The sequence below is a fragment of the Oryza glaberrima genome, chromosome 2 (assembly GCF_000147395.1).
Source record: "Oryza glaberrima chromosome 2, OglaRS2, whole genome shotgun sequence".
Lineage (NCBI taxonomy): Eukaryota > Viridiplantae > Streptophyta > Magnoliopsida > Poales > Poaceae > Oryza > Oryza glaberrima.
Genome location: NC_068327.1, coordinates 7,105,965 through 7,131,746, shown reverse-complemented (window position 1 = coordinate 7,131,746; position 25,782 = coordinate 7,105,965). Strand labels below are relative to the sequence as shown.

Below are 25,782 nucleotides of genomic sequence, written 5' to 3'. Positions count from 1 at the left end.
TCGTCGCCGTCCACGCCGCCCCGCGCCACCGCCGCCGGTGGAGGGATCGGAGAAGTGTTGAGGGAAAGATAGAGTTGAGAGAGGGAAATGAGTGGTGGGAAGGGGTGGAGGAGAAGATAAGACTTAGATTTTTTTTGGGTAGGTACGATTTTTGGCAGGCGGATCACGTAAGGTTCGCCTGTGAAAATAGATTTTCGCAGGCGGACAGCGAACTTCACCCCGATTTATATTTTTGTAGGCGGTCATTTGGCTTCAAGGGTCATGTCCGCCTGCGAAAAAAAAGACCCCCACGTTGGGAAAAATGCATTTTCTAGTAGTGCGTAATGATCATCAACTGGGAGCTTCTCACTCACTCTCCCAAGTCTCACTCTCACTCTAGAGCTGTGTTCTTTCCTCAAGGTTCCCAACCTCACATTTCTCGTTTTTTCTCGCACGCTTCCCAATCTATAAAAGTTTTTTCTCGCACGCTTCCCAATCTATAAAAGGGTGCTTTTTTTTTGCAAAAAAACGTTCTATATGAAAGTTAGCGTAAAAAATCATATTAATCCATTTTTCAATTTTTTTAAGCTAATACTTAATAAATCATGCTTTAAATCATCACTCTATTTTGCATGCGAAGTGGAGGGGTTCCGAACCCCTCCGAAAGAACACCGTCTGAATCCACATTAAACAAGCAATCACCACACGTAACGGCTAACAAAAAATGGTCAATAATACCAGTAATCTTTTATTACTACTGCTCCTCTTCTTCTCCGGTTCCGGCGCGGAGCTTGATGGCGGCGGCAAGCTCCAAACCCTTCTAACTATCAAGCGAGATTGGGGTAGCCCTGATGCATTCAGATCATGGAAGGTGAGAAGTTCTAATTCTTTCAGTCACTGTGATTGGGTTGGAGTTGCTTGTAAAAATGGACAGGTTACATCCCTTTGATTCTCTAAATTCCAAATAGTAAACCCAATCCCAGCTTCCATTTGTAGCCTCAAGAACCTAAAGTATTTAGACCTCTCTTACAACAATCTCTCTGGTGAGTTCCCCACGGCGCTATATGGTTGCTCAGGTTTGCAGTTCCTTGACCTATCCAACAATAAATTCACCGGAAGTCTTCCTGACAATATTGACAAGCTGTCCTTGGGGATGGAGCACCTCAACCTGTCAAGCAATTCTTTCATCGGTGACGTGCCATCGGCTATTGGTCGATTTTCCAAGCTCAAGTCGCTGGCGCTTGACAGTAACAATTTCAATGGGACCTATCAGGGTGCTGCCATTGGAGATCTCGTGGAGCTTGAGATGCTGAGGTTGGCATCCAATCCGTTCAAGGCTAGTGTAATTCCAAACGAGCTTGGCAATCTGACGAAGCTGACATGTCTATGGCTATCATGGATGAACCTGATTGGTAACATCCCTGATGCTCTGTCAGCATTGATGGAGCTCGAGCTATTGGACATATCAATAAATAAGAGGGAAAACCCCAAAGTGGATATTGGAAATTGTACCTCTTTGCAAACAATTTTAGTGGCGAGATTGGCCCTGACATCGCAGCTCTAAAATCGCAGGAGCTTGATTTGTCTATGAACAAGCTTTCTAGATCAATACCAGAAGATATTGCAAACTTGAAGAACTTGAGGTTGCTATAATTGTACTACAACAAACTCATTGGATCCATCCCAAAAGGTGTCGGTATGCTTTCAAACCTTACCGACATTCGGCTCTTCAATAATAAGCTCTCCGGGCCCTTACTCCCTGAGCTTGGGAAATATTCAGAATTAGGAAATCTTCAGGTGTCTAACAACAACCTGTCCGGTGAGCTGCCTGATACGCTCTGCTTCAAAAAAAACTCTATGACCTTGCGGTGTTCAGCAATAGCTTCTCTGGAGTGTTCCCGGTGAACCTCGGGACTGCGACACCATCCAGACTATCAAGGCATCCAACAACCACTTTGTTGGAGACTTCCCGAAAAAATATGGTCATGTGCGATGCTTACCGTAGTTATGATTGGAGGAAACAACTTCACCGGTACTCTGCCAAGTTAGATATCATCTAACATCTGGTGGATTTCGATAGGAAACAATATGTTCTCTGGTGCAATTCCATCATCATCTGCAACTGGACTCCATAGATTTTTAGCGAAAAATAATTTGTTCTCTGGCATGCTACCTCCAGACATGTCCAAGCTCGCCAACCTTGTCAGGCTGGATCTTTCTAGGAACCAACTATCTGGATCGATTCTAACATCTTGTTAAACACAAAACCACCTGAGTATTTTATATGTTACTCTGTATTTTGCATGTTGGTTCAAGGCCAGAGGCAAATATGCACACACACATTCATATCAAGCTCCATCTACTTTATTCGTCGTAGCCTTGTAGGAGCTATGGTATGGGGGCAATGGTATTCAGTGGCTAATGTGCATTGTGGCTTAGAAGTCGGGCCATCTTTTAGCCTACGTCTTTTTTTCTTTTAATAATAAAGGTAATAAAGACCTAGCTTTTTATTGAAAGCCATCTAGATTTTGTTAGGTTTACCTGCTTAACATGATCACATGTTTAGGGGATGATAATCTGACTACTCGCTTACACCCTAAACAGGTACTAGTAATATGCCCATGCTAACGCTACGGTGTCATTATATTTTTCTAATATTCCAAGAAATCTTTATACATAATATTTTCGGTAAGGTCTATCTCTTTCCTAGTTTGGTAGTTTGGCAAAAATCCCTGTTACTGTTTGCCTTACATACTCCTTGACAAAGAATAGTAAAGCTGTCCATGCGAGGAATATATATATTCTCATTTGAAACCATGAACAGCATCACTCTATGTCAGCTTACCTGACAACGCCGATGTAATATGTTTCCTAAAAACAACAGTAATGATCTTTCATAGACATCCTGAATGCCTTTGGAATTAAGAAATATGTATTCAGTCCCGTCTTCCTGAAATAAATATTATGTATACATTAAGGTTCACAATTAAGGTACAGAATTACATCACTTCCTCTGTTCCCATTATGTCATTTTCTCAATACCTTACTTGCAAAGGACTAAGATACAAATCATACAATCGATTGTTGTTCTGGTTGTCCAACGAAATGGGAAACAATCTACCAAATAGTGACCGGAGCCAATAAGAATATTTGCTGCACATATAACAGCTAAAAGGGAATCATTATCTTATTATATTATTCAAAGCACTAAGGGTTGCATCTGTGAAACAGTTGCAAGATTGCACAGTAATGTCACTTGTAATGAATCAGGAAAAAAAAAGGGGCATGGGTTTCCAGAGTGGAAAGAGAAAAAAAATTACCTCCACTGCTATGATTTCTTATGCCAAGTGAACATCGTTATATCAACAAATTATTTGCATGGTTTAAAAAAAATAGTAGTCAATAATATGACAAAATTTGGAGCAAGATTCAGAAAAAGAAAAGTTGTTGGATAAATGAACAAAGCTCATTTAATTTGTCAACAGAAAGCTCTAATGGTCCATTGAACCAGTTACAAACAGAAGATTGATGTAATGTATTAGTAGTAAATTCATTTAGCATATCAAATTGCATAAGTATGTAAATGTCCACCAAAACACTGGTAACCTGAATTTTTTTGACAAACTTTCCCTCAGAAGTTTCCCACGCTTTGATTGAAGAATCTTCAGAACTCTACAGTGCAACATATTAGTCATAGAATACTCCATAGCATTGTTTTAAGAACTGTACAGCAGACACACATTAGTTTTAGAATCTTGATATTTCAGGTTTCCAATTGTGAAAAGTAGAAACAGTATGCATTGTTGTACATATACTTATGTTGAGAAAGTGATTACCTAGGCAGTGTGTTAGCATTTGAATAATTTTCTGAACAAATCAATTATATTTCCTATATTTTCACGCTTTTACTGTTCTACAAAATTGAGTGTGAACTGAAAGGTATACATTTGAGTCCCAGTAATACCTATACAAAGAATTTGCAGCTTTTGAAATTTAATGGATGACACAGCAAGAGGAAAGTGCATCCAACAACTGCTAGGAAACTCAGCAGATTTCTTTATAGATCATAGTACCACTGCAGTTTCAGTCATTAAACTTCTAGTTTTTTCCTTTTTAGATAAATAGCCATTAAACTGCTATAAGTGGTGTTTACTTGTGATCAATGGTGATTAGTTGCAAAACTAATCAAATCATCAAACTAAGGAACTTAATATCTGACAACAATTCAAAATTTTCAAAGACCTAGTCAATATATACTCAATATACAGAATTAGATGCAGATGATATACTCCCTTGACAATGGCAAGATGGAATTAAGGTGCTCGCCACAAATGAAATGGTGAGGCTGCATTAGACAAAGCAAGTAATCTGGTTAATCCTTACTTAATTATATGAAGGCTGTATATAGATGCATGAACAGATTCATATCCTGCCAAGACATTATACTGAAAAGCATGAAAAGATAGGCACTCAAATTGGAATTGTAGTGCATAGAAACAAGCAGAATAAAGCATAACAATTAATTGAATTAATTTGCGTGTACTTCATATGTAAATTAGCATCAAGCCTAGGTTTTATTCCGGCTATAACAGTGTACATGCCCTTCCATTCATATCACCTATAACACCTCCACGAAATAATATACCACGATAATCAGGCTTACGATGGAATAGGGGATTTAGAAAGCCATCAGTGAGCAATGAGACCTTCGCCACCCAACTGTACTACGGTCAATCTAGGTATTGTTCAACTGTACTACTGTCAATCTAGGTATTATTTTTAGTTGCCAGCATTATGGTTGAGCATGAATAACATTATGTTTTTTAAGCATGATTAACAATTGCAATAATTAAATAATAGAGAATGTAATATTGCTTAACGATTTACTCAGATTTATGATGTATTGTCAATTCTGAATCCAACCAAATCAAAGAATGAAGAATTTTACTGCTTTCGTTCAAAATGCAGAATCCAACCAAATAAAAGAAAACCAATCTAATCACCTGGTTGTCTGCTGACAATCTGGACGGGGATGCTGCTCCTGTCGGCAGTGGCGATGCTGCTGTACTGGCTGGAGGGGTGCACTCCGCGGTGGGCGTGGACAGAGGCGTGGCCCGCCGGATCGAAGGCCACGACGGCGAACTGGGGAAGCAGGATCAGCAGCGGCGAAGGCGATGGAGACAGCTACGAAGGTTCGAGGCCACGATATCATCGCCGGTGATTGCGATGCCGATAGGGGAGCGAGATCGACGCCCGCGACCGTGACGCCAATCTTGGAGCGACGCCGATCTGGGTGACGTGCGACATGCAACGGAGTTCCGGCGTCGGAGATCGATGGCGGGGCAACGGCGAAGGAGATCGGCGACGGAGCGTGAGAGTAGGGGGTGGTAGGCGCGAGGAGACGTCGGCGGCGGGGTAGGTTTCGCGGCTGCCGGCGGCGGAGAAGGCGGGGCCGACGACAGCGACGGCAATGGGGTAGGCGTGAGGAGGCGTCGGCGCTGGTGGAGAAGGCGGCGGGCGACTGCGGTGGGGTAGGCGCAAGGAGGCGGACTGGCGGAGGCGGCGGGGTAGGGGAGTGGGAGATGGATCACTAATAACTTCTTCTTTTTTCTTTTTGTTTGATGATCGCTAATTAATTTTTGTAACCGCTACTTACACGACGTGGAATCGCTAATTGTGGAGGTTGATCTAACTCTTGATCTGAGCCGTTGGATGAATAGATCTAAGGGTCAGAAAACATCGGGTTTGATGAACTGGTGCTTTTTATATTAGTGTAGATGTAGATTAATCTATTCATCTCTCCTTTTTGACCGATCACTGTAACCGCAGATTGGTCGAGATGGGATCGCTAATTGCAAGGTGATCCAACTTTTAATATAAGCTATTGGATAAATAGATCTATCAGTCAGAAAAGACAGGTGTTTGATGAACTCGTGCTTTTTATATTGGTCTAGAGGCAAAACTCAAATAACATGTTCCATATTTGAAAGCAAAATTGGCTGTGTACAACTGTACAACCGCTCTATGGATGTAGAGTCTGGTTTCAATCCATCTCATCGCAAAAAAATAAAAAAAAACATGAAAGCTAATTAAAAGGTAGAAACAACAGAGCTAGCTATAATCAGGAGTGCAGGAGCCTCCTCTGTGAGGTATGTACTGGAGCACCTAGCAAAAAGAACACCTACCAGAACTACTTTGATAAATGCAAACAGTGATGCTATTGTCGTTTGAACATGACTGATAAGTGTCTCTAGGCCAGGGTTTTTTTCGGCTAAAATTTGGGCCATTTTGATAGAACCGAAATTTAGGTTTTTTTTGGCCAAAATTTTCTAAAATTTTGACTAATTTCACAAAAAAATTGAGAAAACCCGAAAACATCAGCCGAGATATTGACTTACCGAGAGGGGTTTTCGAAAGAGAGAATCCATTATATGCCACTGACTTTGTCACAAGTCTACGATATACCATTGACTTTGTTACGTTCTACAATATGTCATCGACTTTTACTTAACTTATACGATTTACCATCGCCGTCAGGTTATCCTCCGTTAGCACTGTATAATTTTGCCCAAATGACCAAAATACCCCTGGGACAAAAACTTCCAAAATTTGAATAAATATTCCAAAATATCATATTATAAACATCAGATTGTAAATATCCAAAATTTGGCCAAAAACTTAAAATCTGATATTTCAAAATTTTTATCTAAATTTTGAAAGTTTTTATCCTAGGGGTATTTTGGACATTTCAACAAATTTGTACAATGCTCCAGGGCTGCATTGTTCAGAAGGATGTAGTACGTAGTAGCATCTTCCACTGCAAGAGTGAGGGGTTGTTTGGCATGGGAGGGACTAATTTTAGTCCCTGTCCATCCAAACACCACCTAAAGAGATGATTCTAAAGACAACAATTAGCGAGGTGTCCATTTTGCAGCTTTATCGGTCTATAAAATTATTAAGGGTGAGTAAAGCTGTGAAAATCAAATTTTTATAGTATAAATGCATGGACGGATTAACTGGTATGAACACGTCCTCGGCTCCAAGGCCCAACAGCCCAAGGCTAACATTCTGCCTTGTCCCATTACGCCTACTTTCCATTGCTGTCAAGATATTCTTATGGAACTTGTCGAGAAAACAGAGAGAATCTGTCCAGCAAACGCAACAGGCAGCATTATATGTCAGCCTTGCTAATAATAAACGGCATCAATTGTCTCTAATTACAGAAATGCCGGCTCGGGTTACAATTATCTATTTATAGCCAGCATCAACTACAATAATTAACATTATCTAAAAAAAATTACGATAATTAACACTATTCACGAGGCCTCTATATAAATAGATTGTCTACTCGTCCAGTACGAGCCTGCGGATTATATTCTTTTCTAAAAGATCATCGAGCCCTGCAAAAATTGGACCGCGAATAATGGAGATGAAGCACGTCGTCGATTCTCGGTTGCTGTTTCTGCTGCTGCTGATCATCGGATGCGCTGCTGTTCCTGCTGTGCAATGTAAGGGCAATCCTAATTAGAAATTACAGTATCAATTAGTTTTCATAATTATACATATATACTCATCCTAGCTCTCTTATCTCTCCTTTTATTTGTGTATCTCTTGTTTTCGTTCTTGATTTATGTGTAGAGGTAGTTTCTTACTAATGATTTCTTCAATTTTTTTTAATCTCTCCTCGATAACTCTTTAGATACCTTGGTTTTTTTATACATGACAATGTATTACAACACTATGAAAGTTGGATGCGATGGAACGTTTGGGAGAGTGCCCTTAGCTTATCTCCACATATATATATTGTTAATTGACTTTGTTTCTTTTGTTGGAGGTGAACTTAATGATCCGAAAAGGATCTCTTAGCATGAACACCTAATAAATCTTATCCAAAATAGGGTAGAAAATAGGGTGGATTATTGACCGGAATTGTTGATGCCATTAATTGCTGATGTAGATGTTAGTGTAGTTCAGATTCACCTGCAGCAGAAAACTCAACGCCAAAATGGATTAGCACTGCTGCATGTGGACCTTAAGAAAGATGGCGTATGTATATGGTTTTGGGGGTGTGCTTAAATCAAAGTCCAAACATCCTTTTAATTAGTCTCGAGAATGTACTGATCAATATATACAGAAAATTCCTTAGGTTCCCTCCGAGTTTTCAATTAAATTTCTTTTCCCTAAATTTGGTCTCGTTCCAATTTCCAAGTTCTTGATTATTTTGGATTCCAATTTCCAATTCGTGCATTTTAAACCCTTGAAGCCCACCATAAGACCGTCCTATATACATCTAGCTAGTCGACTGTGAGTTAACCATTAGACTCTTTTAGAAATAATAACATATATAGCTGCAAGGTGAAAAAGATTCGTTTATGAAAAAAACAAACGGAGCAGACCAAAAAATTAATATTTGTAAATATTTTTAAATGTTTTCGCTGAAATTTAAATCCAACTGAAAAACAATTTTGCCTTTTCAGTTTCTTGGTGAATCTTTTGTACGTGATTCATCAAATTCGTAAAAAAAATCTTTTCTATATTTGGGATCATAATTATGTCCAGTTTGATTTTATCACAATTCTTTTTAGATTATGTTTACAAAGTAGAAAGCATAAGTATGACATATAAGTCATTTTGAAAAAAAATCTAACAGACAACTAATATAACAGGTCTAAAGGAGATCCAAATAAAAATGCAAGGACATATAAGGATACGGTAAAATTCATGAATACAGAAGGGATTCTTTGAGTTTTTTTTTTCTATATTCTTTGAGCAAGTTCTATATAACCATCATTTTCACCATAGCATACATAAGTGTCTGTGTTAATGATTTAATTAATTAATTAATTAATATTTAATAGGCCGGAGCAATGGTGACATGTTGGGAGAGAAGATCAACATACCACCTGGGCCGCTATGTGCGAAGCGGCCAGACCTCTGCAAGAACTGCTGGTGTTGTGAGGTCAGCGACGGGCAATGCTACCAGAGTCTCGAGGCCTGCCAGGTCAACTGCCCATTACCATCGCCACCGGCCATATGATCAGATCGATCTATGCATCATATCGTTTGTATGACAAGCTGATCAATCAACCAATAAAGAAGGCATTAATTAAGGATCGTACTCTGTTCGTTTTGGGAATAAAATGATGATGCCATCGATGGATGCATCATGCATGCATGAATGTTCTGGAAAATATGTGATAATCACATATGTCATGAAAACTTAAAAACAACCTTGGATAAAAAAAATGACACATGATATTTATCCACGTTATTTAGAGTAAAAATTTTACTTGTGGATTTAATCATGAGTAAAAATTTTATATTGATGACGTGGATAAATCTCATATGTTCATTTTTAAATCCAACGGTAGCTTTCAGGTTTGCACGTGATATATTTTCCTTCTTAATAACGTTTATAGTGCCAGATATGGGACAATTACTCTTTTGTCCATATTTTAAAGTCTAACTATAAATTTGACCCTATATTTTTAACTTTACTTATTTGATCTTATTTTTTAAAATTGAAGTTGTCATCTGGCCCTATTGTATAGGAATAGATTTAGAAGAAAATAAAAAATGAATTTAGAGAGGGAAGTAGACTTAACTGCCCCTGTGATTTACCAAAGCACATACGCGCGGCTAGAGTTACATGGGCGCGGAGGAGACCAATCTCATGAGCACAGAGCCAATCTCGGTCAGCGACCAAATTGTCACACATTCTGATATGCAATACTTATATTATTATAGTCTTTAGACTTATCTTTGTCGGCTTTAGTTTCTGCTTGTTCCTTGGATTTACATTCTTCGGAAGTTTCAATAACGGATCCACCAATATCTGCTTTAGACAGATTATTGTGTGCTTTGGTGAAGAATTAGTACTTAACTGGCCCCCGCATCATCCTCCCTTACGGGCGACACGGGAGGCAGAAACCACTGCCATCGTCCGCTCCTCCTCCATCCTCCTCCGCCTCGCCGCCACCCGAGCGGCTGCAAGGACGGCGGTGGCGGGGCTTCGTTTCTCTCACTCGCTGACGGTGGGGGGCCACGCGGGATGGTGAAGGCCGCCCAGATCCGGGCCGTCGCTGCCGGATCTTGCAGGGAGACAGCCGGCGGCAGGGTAGTGTGATGAGGCGGCGGTGGCAGTGGTGGAGGCGGAGTATGAAGGTGGTGGCGACGAAGGAGAAGAGAGGGGATCCGACGGCGGCGGGGATGAAGATGGCGGTGAGGATGGCGGCGGGCAGGACTTGGTCGCGCCGAAAGCGGATCCGGCCCCCTGAGGACGGATCTGGTGCAGGGCAAGCTCGTGGCGGTAGTGGCGCGGCAGAGCTGCGGCGACGGTGTCGGCCGCAACGGCGCAGACTTCGTGGTGACAGTGACGGTGGCAATGGCGTGGAGCTTGTGGCGATGGTGGCGGCAGCGGTTGGACGGCGGCGACACCACGATGGCTGGTCGATGGCAACGGCGGCTGTGGCAACGGGGTGCACTCGCGGCGGTGACAGCGGCGCGGAGCTCGTGGCGACGGTCGCGGCTGGACGGCGGCGAGGGGGCTGCGGCTAGTCGGCGGCGAGGTGTCCGTCGACAGCAGCGGCTGCGGTGGTGGTTGTGACCGTATCTACGGTCGGAGGAGGCATGGCGGTCTCGGACGGCTAACCAGGGGCGTGGCAGACGGCCGCACCTGGCCGGCGCGGCAGCGATTGGAGGGGTCGGAGGCTGGCTTGGTGTAGAGAGGCGTAGCCGATGGCAGTGGAGGCCAGCAAGGCGCGAGAGGAGCGGCCGGCGGCGAGGAGGCCCGCTTGGCGCGAGAGGCGCAGCCGATGGCGGGAGGCCGGACTGGCGCGAGAGGCGCGTCCGATGGTGGAGGCCGGTGCAGCGCGATGAGGCGCGGCCGGCGGTAAAGGAGGTAACCACGGTGTGATAAGGAGCTGTCGGGGGTGTGGTGCGGTCTTAGGTACACAAAGGCTGGCCGGCAGGGGCGCCGGTGCAGTGGTCCCACATGTCAGCAGTGGTTGAGCAATGGTGAAGCATTGGTGCGACAGCCATGGACTTGCAGGTGATGAGCGGCGGGTGAAAACCCAGCCTGGCCTTTGCAGGACCGACAACAATGGTTCAGTCCCCCTCCTAAGGGCGTTGTCATGCCGTCTCATCCCTTAAGGGTGTTTGCCGGGCGAAAGCCTAGTCTTGGCTCTTTTGAGTCCTTGACGGACGGCGGCGGTAGTTAGTCCTTGGAGACGTCGTTTAGGCATCCCCTTGTCGAAACCACTCGAACGATTGGTGCAAGCATACTCTAGATAGAGTTAGGCTTTGTGTTGGTTGTAAGGGCGTTTTTGGGCATTTTCGTCTGTGTTCCTTTATTGGCCTAGCGGCGGTCGGTCACGCTTAGCGGCAGCTGGTTCGGTGCTAGCCTTCTCTCGAACCTGTGTGTTGGCGCTATCGGTGTGTTGGTGGTGTATATTTTTTTCCCTTTTTCCTGGTTACGACCTTCTAGGAATGTATCTTGTAATTTTTTTCTGCTTTATCAATAGAACTTCGCATTGTCTCATGCGAATCGCTCAAAAAAATATCTGCTTTAGAGTTCTGGAAAATATGTAATAATCACATATGTCATAAAAACTTGAAAACAACCTTGGATAAAAAAAAAGACACCTGATATTTATCCACGTTATTTAGAGTAAAAATTTTACTTGCGGATTTAATCATGAGTATAAATTTTACTATTGATGATGTGGATAAATCTAATACGTTCATTTTTAAATTCAATGGTAGCTTTCAGGTTTACACGTGATTTTTACAACAAATTTTCCTTCTTAAACGTTTATAGTGCCAGTTATGGGACAATTGCTCTTCTGTCCATATTTCAAAGTGTAACTATAAATTCGATCCTATATTTTAAACTTTTCTTATTTGACCTTTTTTTTAAAATCGAAGTGGCCGTCTGGCCCTATTGTATTCACACCGTGAGGAATAGATTTAGAAAAAAAATAAAAAATAAATTTTGAGAGGGAAGAAGACTTAACTGCCCCTGTGATTTACCAAAGCACGCACGCGCGCGGCTAAGGTTACATGGGTGCGGAGGAGACCAATCTCACGAGCACAGAACCAATCTCGGTCAGCGACCAAATTGTCACACATTCTGATATGCAATATATTATTGTCTTTAGACTTATCTTTGTCGGCTTTAGTTTCTGCTTGTTCCTTGGATTTACATTCTTCGGAAGTTTCAATAACGGATCCACCAATATCTGCTTTAGAGAATCAGGTTCTTATTCATGTGAAAACCTGAAACTCCTCAACGTGAGTCTGCTATGTCAGTATCAGATTGCAAATCATAAAATGGTACTAGTATTATCAAATATCAATTATTTATGTGGAAAAATATGTCGAGCTCAAACTGTCCTTTTGCATTATCGATGACCTTGACCAACATAGCCCCAGCACACACGGTAAAGACTAGAGACGGCCAGCTGCAAGTCTGCACTAGCGTAATGTATACGTACTGAAATTGAAATTGGTAGCTTCTCACTCTCCAAGTCAGTCAGTCTCACAAGTCCACATTAAGCAAGCATCACCACTCGTAACTAGTAACAAAAAAATGACCAATAGTACCAATAACCTTTTGTTACTACTACTGCTCCTCTTCTTCTCCGGCTCCAGCACGGAGCTCAATGACGGCGACGAGCTCCAAACCCTTCTGACCATCAAGCGAGATTGGGGTAGCCCTGCTGCATTCAGCTCATGGGAGGTGAGAAGTTCTATTTCTTTTGGTTACTGTGATTGGGTAGGAGTTGTTTGTACAGATGGCGAGGTTACATCCCTCTCCTTCCCAAGCTTCCAAATAGCCAATCCAATCCCAACCTCTATCTGCAGCCTCAAGAACCTACAGTATCTAGACCTCTCTTACAACAATCTCACCGGTGATTTCCCCACGGTGCTCTACGGTTGCTCAGCTTTGGTGTACCTTGACCTATCCAACAATGAATTATCCGGCAGACTTTACGGTGACATCGACAAGCTGTCGTTGGGGATGCTGCACCTCAACCTATCAAGCAATGCTTTTGTTGGCGATGTGCCGTTGGCTATTGAAAAGTTCTCGAAGCTCAAGTCCTTGGTACTTGACAGTAACAGCTTCAATGGAAACTACCCGGGTGCTGCCATTGGAGGCCTTGTGGAGCTTGAGACTCTGACATTAGCGAACAACCCGTTTGAGCCGAGTCCAGTCCCAAAAGAGTTTGGCAATCTCACAAAGCTGAAGTTGTTGTGGTTGTCATGGATGAACATGACTGGGACCATCCCTAATGATATGTCATCATTGACGGAGCTTACACTGTTGGACTTGTCACAAAATAAGATGCAAGGACAAATCCCCGAGTGGGTATTGAAGCACCACAAGCTCGAGAATCTATATCTCTATGCGAGCAATTTGAGTGGTGAGATTAGTCCTAACATCACAGCTCTCAACCTGCAGGAGCTTGATCTGTCCATGAACAAGCTCTCTGGATCAATACCAGAAGACATTGCAAACTTGAAGAAGTTGAGATTACTATACTTGTACTACAACAATCTCACTGGACCCATCCCGGCTGGTGTTGGTATGATGCCGAACCTCACCGACATCCGTCTCTTCAATAACAAGCTCTCCGGGCCCCTACCCACGGAGCTTGGGAAGCATTCGGAATTGGGGAATTTCGAGGTTTCCAACAACAACCTCTCTGGTGAGCTACCGGATACGCTCTGCTTCAATAAGAAGCTCTATGACATCGTGGTGTTCAACAATAGCTTCTCCGGCGTGTTCCCGGCGAACCTCGGGGATTGCGAAACCGTTAACAACATCATGGCATACAACAACCACTTTGTTGGAGACTTTCCCAAGAAGATATGGTCATTCGAGTTGCTCACCAATGTCATGATTTACAACAACAACTTCACCGGCACTCTACCCAGTGAGATATCATTTAACATCTCGAGGATTGAGATGGAGAACAATCGCTTCTCCGGTGCCCTCCCGTCGGCCGCCGTTGGTCTGAAGAGTTTCACGGCGGAGAACAACCAGTTCTCTGGTGAACTGCCAACTGACATGTCTAGGCTCGCCAACCTCACCGAGTTGAACCTCGCCGGCAACCAGTTATCCGGCTCGATTCCGCCGTCTATCAAATCATTGACAGGTCTGACCTCCCTCAACCTTAGCAGAAACCGGATTTCCGGTGAGATCCCTGCCGCAGTCGGGTGGATGGGCCTATACATTCTTGACCTTTCTTCCAACCAGCTCTCCGGTGAGGTCCCAGCAGCATTGCAAACGCTAGCATACGAGGACAGCTTCTTGGATAACCCTAGTCTCTGTTGTCAATCAGAATCCGGCATGCACATCAGGACATGTCCCTGGAGTCAAAGCATGAGCCATGATCACCTTGCACTGAGCAAAATAGCCATATTGGTCATTCTTCCTTGCATTACTCTTGCTAGTGTCGCCATCACCGGATGGCTTCTCCTCCTCAGGCGCAAGAAAGGTCCACAAGATGTCACGTCGTGGAAGATGACACAATTCAGAACGATAGATTTCACCGAGCATGACATCGTCAGCAATATCAGCGAGTGCAATGTGATTGGTAGGGGTGGCTCAGGGAAAGTGTACCGTATCCACCTTGGCGGCGACATCAAGGCGGGACGACATGGCGGTGGCTGTACCCCAAGGACGGTGGCCGTGAAGAGGATCGGCAACACCAGCAAGCTGGACACGAACCTCGACAAGGAGTTTGAGTCGGAGGTGAGGACGTTGGGTGACCTCCGGCATAGCAACATCGTCGACCTTCTCTGCTGCATCTCTAGCCAGGAGACGAAGCTGCTCGTCTACGAGCACATGGAGAACGGGAGCCTCGATCAATGGCTGCACCGCTACAAGCGAGCCGGCAAAAGCGGGCCGTTGGACTGGCCGACGAGGGTGGCCATCGCCATTGATGTAGCTAGAGGCCTCAGCTACATGCATGAGGAATTTGTGCAGCCGGTCATCCACCGCGATGTCAAGTGTAGCAACATTCTTCTCGACCGCGAGTTCAGAGCCAAGATCGCTGATTTTGGGCTTGCTCGTATCCTTGCCAAGTCTGGTGAGTCCGAATCGGCCTCCGCTGTCTGTGGCACCTTTGGCTACATTGCTCCAGGTATCTACTGTATTTATATAACTTTTATCATGCTCTCTACTGTTGTAGAAATGATTTCAACTTATATGTTTTTTAAGCGAAGTCGTCATATCTTTATCACCTTAATTAATTATTGGAAGTAGAAGCGATAGGGTATAGTTGACCAATTTCGGCTAAAAAATTCCTACCACTATTTCTATTTGTATTAGAACACTTCCAGCAAAGGGTTTATTAAAGTACTCATTTATTTTTGTCGCAATCTACACTAGAGGGCACATAGACAATATCATAATGTTCCATTATAATCTGTCTGAATTTGAGGTGTGCATACATTTGGTGTATTAATTTGCTTATTGCAGAGTACGTATACAGGTCAAAGGTAAGCGTTAAGGTGGACGTGTACAGCTTCGGTGTGGTGCTGCTAGAGCTGGCCACCGGCCGAGGGCCGCAAGATGGTGGCACGGAGTCTGGCAGCTGCTTGGCCAAATGGGCATCGAAGCGGTACAACAATGGTGGCCCGGTCGCCGACTTGGTCGACGGCGAGATTCAGGATCCTTCCTACCTGGATGACATGGTGGCCGTGTTCGAGCTCGGCGTGGTTTGCACCAGTGAGGAGCCGGCGTCGAGGCCTCCGATGAGTGATGTTCTCCACCGGCTCATGCAGTTTGATCATAGCGGAACACATAGCGATGGCGTAGTAGCTAAAGGCGTGTTTGACATCGATGATTCTTCGGATTGTATTGTTTAATTTGGATATTGAGATGATCAACCATGGGTCAAACAGTCCCAGTACGAGTGAATTGTCCGTTCTTCTCAACAAACCAAAGATTTTAAGATGAACTGACTACTCTGTGTGCAATTCAACAAGATGCATGGTTGTGCAAACAGTTGGATTAGCTTGAGTCATCGTTAGATTCATACTATGACCAGTAGAGGGCACCGTCAAAGTGTTTTCGTATAGGATATTAATCCTGCCTAGGTCTGGCCTTCCACTTTCACTCAACTCCGAATCCTCTACAAATAGAGCTGCAAATAGAGGAAGAATTACTCTACAAATAGAGCTGCAAATAGAGGAAGAATTAATGATCAGGTGTTGTGGAAGCTCATAGACTAAAGTTGCTTTCTCTGTGTCTACAGCAAGGTGAGAGATCAAGCCTGCGCAAGCTAGCTAATATGGAAGATAAGCGCACTGTCAAATGTCAAATTCTTCATCTGGTTGGGGAAAAAATGCCTCATAGCCGATAATCTCCTCAAAAGAAATTGGCCACATCAACGGAGTTGCCATCTATGTGCTTCACCTCACAAAGATTGAAGCATTTGTTCGTCTCTTGCGTTTATATATATATATACCAACAGAATTTGGAGTGTTGAAAGCCTGGGTGGGTATATCCCTTTTCAACTTACACGACATGGGTGAGTGGTGGTGGCGGTGCTTTTCGGATGAACTACAGGAAATCCTTCAACACGTTCTTCATGTTGGTCTGCTGGTCGATTTAGAAAGGAGAGAAATGCCAGCGTGTTTGAGGGGTACCGTCTTGCACGCTTGGGCAGTCATTTGGTGAAACGGTTTTGCTATGTCCCTTGTGTTAGATTTTTGGGCTCCTGTCTTAGATGAAAAAAAAAATCCTTAGCAGTTACACTTATACACTTAGTTATAGCGCACTTACACTCTGTTACAATGTACTTACATTTTTTAGCTACAGTGCATCTAAATTAGATTTTTTTTTCAACAGTGTTTTTTCTCTAGATTTATGATTTTTTTGGCATATTTGTCTTTTTTGTTATTTTATTTAAAACGGGTTGTATAGATTGGTTGAAAATTCTGTAAGATTTGAAGCTCCAAATCTATCAAAAAATCAATAGGTTTTCAAATCCTTGGTGAAATCAAAGATGAAGTATTACTTTCAAAGAGAGCAAGAGTTTTCAAATCCTTTTCTAAGTAGCTCCGGTAATGTAAGTGTTAAGTTTCTCTAGTGATTCATCACTAGCCTCAACAGTGTTATGTCGATGTCAAGTACTTCGTGGTAAGAAAACCCTTCCTAACCTTAATCAAAATGGTTGCCCTTCTTCAGCCAACCCATCTAAAAACATATGACTAGGGCTGCTGCTCTTTCCAATTCATTTTTTATGTTTTGGACAACGACACGTCCTCCAAAACACATCTTTAATTATATTTTTTATCGTGATAAGAAATTTGCCACAGAAATTATATAGGGATAAACAAACTAAAAAAATGTGTCTTTACAAACACTTTTCTTTGTTAAATTTTCTATAGGAGATTGGGAAAATCCTCTAGTACTCCATCCGTATGAGCTTTTGGAAATTCAATAGGCCCAACCTCTCGAGCTACTCTATTTATCCTCCACCTTATCTCTTGGTGCTAATGGGTGTTTAGTAGCCTCTCTAGTCATATTCAAACCAAGCCTCTCTAGTCATATTCAAACCACCTGTCGTCAATTTGATAGTGCATTGGATTTACTACTAGTTGATTATTAAGGGTGGACTTCTTTTTCTCACAAGTATAAAATTAAGTTTAAGGCGATTTCAATTTCGAATTATCATAGTCGTTTCATAACTGGTTAGGAAGGATATGACACAAAATAGTTATACTTTAATAACGTAATATTTAACTGAAACAAATAAATTCACAAGGTAAATATAGCATAAATATAGGCACATATAAGATTATATATTCTATCCTCTCCTGTCATTAATATGCGTTATTTTTAATAATAACGTCATATGTTAAAGACCGGAGAGAGTATATATATACAAAATTGAAGTATTACTAGTACCTGTTTTATCTACCTTATCCCCAGTACCCCACTCCTCCCCTCTCTCTCTATATATATATACAACCGCATATGCTATGCAAAAGGATCCAGCAATCAGATTATCATTTACATATTAAATATCCAAAGAGTACGTAAGGGTAGTAGTAAAATCTAGCATGGTGAAGTGCGGTAATGGACATGTCTATGCAGTACTAATGCTGCTGCTTCTTGGGTGCTTTGCTATCCATGCACAATGTAAGTGTTTCAATTTGTTTGTTTTTCAACAAAATTTGAAATCCTATTTTGCCTATACTGATTTTACCCTTTCATATACTAATCCTTTTTTTAAAAAAATTCTTTTGACAAATAGGCCGTGCCATGGATGACATGTTCGGGGAGAAAATTAATTTGCCACCGTCGCTGCCGTGCACACAAGGATCGAATACAGAGAAATGCAGAGACTGCTGGTGTTGTATGCTCGTTGAAAACGATATCTGCTATCCGTCTTTGGACCTTTGCAAAGCAAGCTGCGGAAAGATAATAAATTGATAAGTGCTAATGTACTGTGATGAGACAATTTAGCAACAATTAATTCGGAATAATATGGAGATGTATGTTGTGTTGGAATTCTTGCATGCTGGTAATAGTTGCTAATTAGTTTTTGTGGTTGAAACGCTGCTAAACTAGCTAATCGTGTAGTATAGGGCTGTTCACTTCGATGCTATTTTCAACCTTATCAAATTTTAGTAAAGTTGTAAAAAAAAATGGCTACATTTAGTTTGCTGCCAAATTTTGATAACTATATAAGAAATCCTGCCAAATTTTGGCATTTTTTGGCATCAAAGTGATTTGATGTGAAAAAAAAATAAGATAAAGGAACATGTGAAGCATGGAAGTTTAGCCGCCTTGTTGGGCCCACCGATTATGGGCTGAACTGCATGACATGGGGCCGAATATAGGCCTACGTTATCGTGGCCTTTGGGACCCATGAGATGAGTCGATCATAATAGTTTTGATAATTGTTTTGGAACGAATGAATTGTTAATTGGAATGCACATGTAAAATAAGGGATTAAAAATCATAAGAAAATACAGAAATAGTCGTTCGATTAGGCCGTGAACAAAATGCAGGAATCAAATAAAAGAGATATACTCAAAGTAAATATTCCAAGAGGTTGAAGTTCTTGCTAACTTTTCGCTAGAATTTCTATAGTACTGTCCATTCTGTAAGAAATTTAAAACAAAGGATGTAATTAAATATTTTATTTTAAAGACCTTTACATGATTTCTTTTATATGATTAAAATTATCCAAATTCATCTTTTCCTAAAGGGGGCCTAAATATTGTTGCCGTCATCTGAATAGGATCACTACGATAGAAAAAGGGATCGGTGCCGGATTTCCTAATCGGCACCTAGCATGCAACACCTTTGAGGATGACTCTAAGACATTGGTTTAGGAACCGACACCTTTGAGATTCTAGGAATAAAAAAAGCAAAAAAAGAAGGCAAAATTGGTTATATAGCATCGAAAGTTCACGTTTTTGGTTTTATAGCACCAAAAGTTACCGGTTCACTTTAATAGCATCCAAAGTTCACCCTGTTCCCATTTTTAGCACTTCCGTCAATTTTCCGTCCGTCTTGATCGTTATTGATCCAGCCACACACATGATATGACATTTCTACCCCTCATTGACATGCATTATACTTGTACTTGTGAGGGGTAGAAACGTCATATCGTGTGTGTGGCTGGATCAAGACAGACAGAAAACGATCGAGAATTGACGGAAGTGTTAAAAATGGGAACATGGTGAACTTTGAGTGCTATTAAAGTGAACCGATAACTTTCGGTGCTATAAAACCAAAAACGTGAACTTTCGATGTTATATAACCAATTTTGCCAAAAAAAGAAAGTTGGCTCGATGCATCAGCTTGAATCGAGCCAATGAATCGAGGAGCTCTCTATCATCAATGAGATCAATATGATCCCCATCAACCAAACACAATTAAAATCATCACTGAAATCAACATCATCCCATCAACCAAACTCAATCACAAAATCAACAAAATTGCAAACACAAACACACGCCGCCGCCACTGCCGTCGATACGGCCTTCCCCCATTGTCGATTCTGCCACCCTCGTCATCGCATTGTCGATCTGCCCCCCCCCCCCCCCACGCGCGGCAGCAGATCCGGTACCTATGAGCTGTCACCTATTAAGGTTTTTGTAGTAGTGGATGACTATATTTTAGCAATGCAAATTTAACCAGCGATAGCAGTACATGTAGCAATAAAAGTGATGCATCTATAATAAGGGAACATATTTTGTGCACACAACCTTCTCGTGCACAGTCCGTACACACCAACTAATATATGTCACCAAAAAATCTAAAAAAAATTGTGCGTATTACTTTCAATAATACTACACCTATGTGTAAAATAATCTTAACCTCAAATTCATTATATTTTAGAAAAAAAAATATCTGACAGTTGTAAGACTATAAATTATAATTTTGTCTTTTGCTCTCTATATATGATGAATTTAAAGATGAAATTTTATATGTAGTTATAAAATATTGAAAATACATGTATAAAAATGTTTCTAGAATTTTTTTTAACATTTGTTAGTTGGTGTCAGCTGAAACTAATGCCATTTGTTCTAGTACATGTACATGTGTGAATTTTACAGCAAGTAACACTAGTACGCTAGACCTTGTGACACCAGTGGATTGCTTTGGGCGTTGGCCAGTAAAAAAGTTAATTAGTGACAACAGGAGCGCAGCAGCAGGTCCTGCTGCAAGCTCTCCTTCCGCAAGACGGCCAACTGGAGTTGTAGCGTTGAGCAGCATTTGTAAGATTTTGTTTGTTGTTATACCTGCCAAAAATGGCCAATTATTGATCTGATTTCAATTTAATTAGTTCCGTTCTAACCTACTCACCAAGCTGACAAGCCAATTAGGCCCTGTTTCTTTCAGCTTGGGGTTATTATAATCTAGTTTATTGAATCAGATTACTATAAGCTAGATTGTTATAATCTGTAGTAGAATAAGCGGTTAGTTGTTTCTTTCCTAGATTATTAGAGCCTAGATTATTGGGTTTACCAGTCTAAAGAGGGAGTGGGGTGGCATGGTGGGTAATTTTTCACCCAATAATCTGGAAAAAGCTCACCTAAATGAACTTATCAGATTATAATAAGCTGGGCTCCAGATTATAATAAGCTACTTCAATAAGTTGTCTGTTTCTTTCAGCTTACTCCCAATAATCTGGATTATAATAATCCCAAGCTGAAAGAAACATGGCCTTAATCTCTCTAAAATCTAACTGGTGCATACGCTTTTTTTCGATTGATTACTTAGATTCTGGGATTTTGAGTTTTACAGAATTTTAGCATTTGGAAATATTCTTTAGGACCTATGTGGAAGACTTTTTTTTTCTACGACTTATAACCATTGGCCTAGTCTCTTATAGATCTAATTATTTTTCACAATGTTGTCGAATGGTCAACTGCGTCACGTCGAAAGGCGTGGTTCTCTCAACAGTGGTTGGAAGTAAGAACAATTGTATTGCTTTGTAAAATTTTTTTAGATCCCCGTATTACATGGCCTTATAGGGCTATTTATAGTCCTATTACAGGTTTCCCCTTTTAGGGTTTAGGTTTTACATGAGAATTTACATGGTTACCCTTATGATAGGGACATTGTTGAGGGCACACTGTGTCATTTATATGTATGGGCCTCTATTGGGCTATATGGCTTGGCCCATCTACCTAGCGAAACCTTCCAGGGGCACAACAACCCGCTGGGCCACCTTACGGTAGGGTTCGGCACTTGGCGAGGCCCGCGCCCTCATGTCGAGGCTTTCGCCTTATCGTCTTCACCTGTGCAGCCTTTTGACGAAGTCTTGGCCTGGTGATACCTGTGTATCCCGAGCCATGGCCTTCGCCATGAGTCTTTCGCCTGCACGGTTCCCTTCTCGACCTTCGCTAGTAGTGACACCATCGCCCTAAAATCCTGGATCCGCCCCTGGGTGTGTACTATGTGTAAAATCAAAGGTGGTTTTGATTATTATTTTGTGATGAACAATTGGCATCGGAGATTATTGGTTTTGATATTTGGAATTTATTCACGAAGTGGTTTTGGAGATGATTGGATTTCACAGGTGAATCTACAGGTACTGTTGGATGTGGTCCGGTCAGACCGGGCATGTGCTGCCGGTCAGACCGGCGTGTATCGCGCGGTTAGACCGGCGCAGCCCGCGGTCTGACCGGCCGACTCTGTGTCGATTTCGGTTTCGGATTGTTTGTTTGTATATCCGTGATCGTTTCATTGTTATGTCTTCTAGATGGATACTATACGTATGTAATACTGTTGTTTGCTACTAATGAGTCAAATTGGAGATAGCTTGGTCTTGGAATATGGTTTCTTTGTTTGTTCTATGTGTAGGTGACTCGGATGCCGGGAGAGTATTTGCGGTGATGGACCGGAAGTCGGCTTGGGGATAAGATGACGTCCGTGGTGGTCAGAGATCATGCGGGATACTAAGGCTAGAGTTCAATATACATGGTTGGTGAAGATTCTATATGGCATACGATGGAGGTATTGTGTGCGTATGGGATGCGGAGTCGAATTTGGAAGGAGTCCAAATTTGGTATGATTGGTTATGTAAAGTTTGTTTCTTGTACTAGAGGGTTTCTTAAGGTGTTTAGGACTTCTAGTATGAGTTTGGTTCGTGGCTTTAGGCTGCCTACCTCAGGGTATAAATAGAGGGGGAGCGTGAGGCTTCCCTGTATCGCTTTTGAGAGTTGAGTTAGGGTTTCAAGTTTCCTCGAGATTTTTTGTAAGGAGTGTTGTTGGTGCACTTTGTAAACATAGAGAGAATCAATAAAGTCGTCATCCACTTTAAGAGTTCTTCGATTTGTGTTTTACCGGGTTTTGACAGCCTAACCGGCAGCGCACCGGCGGTCCGACCGGCAGCATCGCGAAGACCGGCGTCGGCAACAGGTGACAGGAGCTGATCTCGGCGGTCAGACCGGAGATTCAATCTCGGTCAGACCGACGGTAACCAGGCGGTCAGACTGGCGAAATTACTTCGGTCAGACTGCGATCCGTCGAATTTGACGCTAACTTTTATTTCCGCTAAAAGTTTTTAGTTTTTTGGTATACCAACCATTCACCCCCCTCTAGTTGGCTTAGTTATTATAATTCAATCCTACACTATGTGTGCACCGAAATGTTCCTTTATAATAAATAGGACCATAGTTAGCTTACTAAATGCATGATGCCTTTCAACTACACGTGTAGATCAATAGCTATGTTACTCCTATGGGTGACGCGATTCATCAAGTGTTGAGTTTTTGTTTTAACTATATAGTCCTATATAGATATGGTTTTCACTTAGCGTACATATGGTACTATATTGCTCGAGTGTTCATGAAAGTGTGTTCGTACTCTAATTTACAAAAGAACGTAGGTTAATTAAGCTATGCAACGAATGGTCACTCGGCTAGTATCTCCATAAATAGATTTGTAGATGGACATGGAATAACTTGTATGAACACGTCCTTGACCCCAGGGCGGCCCAACAACCCAATTAGACTAGCATTCTATCTTGGATTCGCTGCAGCCATATGTCCCATGACGCCTAGTTATATATGGTCATTGCTATCAAGATATGATCTGATCGATCTTAGTATAAGAGGCAACAGGCTGCATTATATGTCAGCCTAGCTAATTAATAAACGGCATCAATTCTCTGCAATCAACACTAAAATACCGGATGTTGAATTTCCGGGCTACAATATTAATACAATTTTCTATCATCAACTATCCATAATTAACATTGTTTATGAGGCATCTATATAAATGCAACGGAGAGCCTGCAGATTATACATATTCTTTCTGAAAGATCATCGAGCCCTGCAAAATTCGGAGCAAGAACGGAGATGAAGACGACGATGCAGCACGTCGATGCTCGGTTGGTGTTTCTGCTACTGCTGGTCATCGGATGCGCTGCTCTTCCTGCGGTGCAATGTAAGTGCCTTAGTTAATTTCGACATTGTTAATGAATTGACTTTGTTTGTTTCTTTTGAATTTAATTAAATATTCGAAAAGGATCTCTTAGCCTAGATCATCAACACCCTGATCTTATGCAAAATAGACTAGACTAGACTACTGATCGGAATTATTGATGCCTTTAATCGATCGTGCACTCATGATCAATTAACGGCATGTAGGGGACAAAGTAAAATTAAAGCACATAGAAGGGATTGAGCGATAACTCAGATTCACATAACGTTTTTTTCTTCCTTCTATATTCTTTGAGCAAGTTTCATATATATAAATAACCATCGTTTTCACATGTTAATGATTTAACGATGTTTTTGGCATTGTAATTAATCAATTAATCCATATGTAATAGGCCGGAGCAATGGTGAGAGAGAAGAAGATCAACATACCAGCAGGGCCGCTATGTGCAGAGCACTCACTTCTGCCGCCGATCGGCTGCAAGGACTGCTGGTGTTGCGAGGTCGGCGATGGATGCTACCCGACTCTCGAGGAGTGCCAGGCCAACTGCCCGCTGCCATCGCCACCGTGATCACATCACATCACATCGATCGATTACTTTGATGCATCGTTAATTTGCATGATAATTAACCTGATCAATATATATATATCAATCTCGAATAAAAAGAAATAAGGCTTTGGTTAATTTTAAGTATCGTGTGCTCTGTTTGTTCTGGGAATAAAAACGCTGATGCGATCAACGGATGCATGTCTGCCATGGATGTAGTGCGAGTTATTATTCTTTTTTAGTTATGGCCGGCCGGTTGATATATAGTGCCTTGATTACTTGAGATCAAGGGAAGATCTTTTTTTTTATCAGTAGTGTGGCATTAAGTTTAAGACGATTTCTATTATCATGGTTATCTCGGTTAGAAAGGATGACACGCACAAAATAAATTATACTTATATAGACTTTTCTTTAACGAGACAAATGGTCAAGCCCTATGTGAAAAATCAGTAATGTCATATATTTAAAAATAAAAGTAGTACTTCTTTCCAATATTAATTATTATTGAAGAATCGTAAAAATATGCACTACATTATCTGTATATGGTGATGCTCACGCAGTTTCAACCCACAGATCACAAGCTTAACTCCAGACCCTTGCCAAACAATTTTCAAATTTGAGTTTCCATGGTTTTTAATTTTTATTTCTTCCCTGACCTCATCTTGAAAACGACCGAGAAAAGAATTGTTTTTCTTCCGCGTATAATTTGATGAAGATTCAGGCACCAGCTTTTATTCAACTTTCCCTCTCCTGAAAAAAAAATCAAATACAAGTATGTGACAATGCATTCTGTGTATAAAATATAAGAAAGACAACAAAGGAGGTGGTGGCCTATGAATCTGGCCAAATGGAAGCCGATCCCGTCGGTTCGTGTTTGGTCGTTGGCTATTTCCGACTAAACGACGAATGACGACGGTTGAGAGTGGGCTAACAAGCAGCGTGTGGCGTCAGTTCACCTGAAACGGATGAAGATGGCACCAATGGAGGTTTGCATCGACGGCGTACTAGGGGCGGCGGCGATAGGACGACCTCCACTCGTCAAATCTGGCCGTTTCAGGAGAATATGGCGGGACATAGAGAAGTAGGGATGTGCCGAGGTCGTTTGGTTTTCTTTTCGTTTTTGGTTGTGTTACTCCTTGTTGAGATGTGAGTCTAAGTATTCTTGTAGATCCTTTGGATCTGTATATCCTTTGTGGATATAGAGGCCGGATTAATAAAAATCCATTATTAAAAAAGAAAGACAACAAAGGAACATTTTAAAAGTGGTCTCCGACTTTTTCTTTTTACCAGACCTCCCACCCACCTATGGTTTATTTTTTTCTCTTTTTCTCAA

General features: G+C 41.8%; 1 protein-coding gene and 1 pseudogene across 1 annotated transcript; both read left to right on the top strand.

Annotated features, from left to right (window-relative positions):
* Positions 1-843: 843 nt before the first annotated feature.
* Positions 844-2,238, top strand: LOC127761825 (receptor-like protein 52; annotated as a pseudogene).
* A 10,330-nt stretch (positions 2,239-12,568) lies between these two features.
* LOC127761823 (receptor-like protein kinase HSL1) lies at positions 12,569-15,963 on the top strand. The gene is made up of 2 exons (XM_052286155.1): positions 12,569-15,128; positions 15,467-15,963. The coding sequence occupies exons 1-2, from the start codon at positions 12,569-12,571 to the stop codon at positions 15,853-15,855; spliced, it is 2,949 nt and encodes a 982-aa protein (XP_052142115.1). The 3' UTR covers positions 15,856-15,963.
* The last annotated feature ends 9,819 nt before the right edge of the window (positions 15,964-25,782 follow it).

Coding starts and splice junctions, on each gene's coding strand:
- LOC127761823 (XM_052286155.1), top strand. CDS start 12,569: ATGACCAATAGTACCAATAACCTTTTGTTACTACTACTGCTCCTCTTC. Junction 15,129..15,466: donor CTTTGGCTACATTGCTCCAG/GTATCTACTGTA, acceptor TGCTTATTGCAG/AGTACGTATACAGGTCAAAG.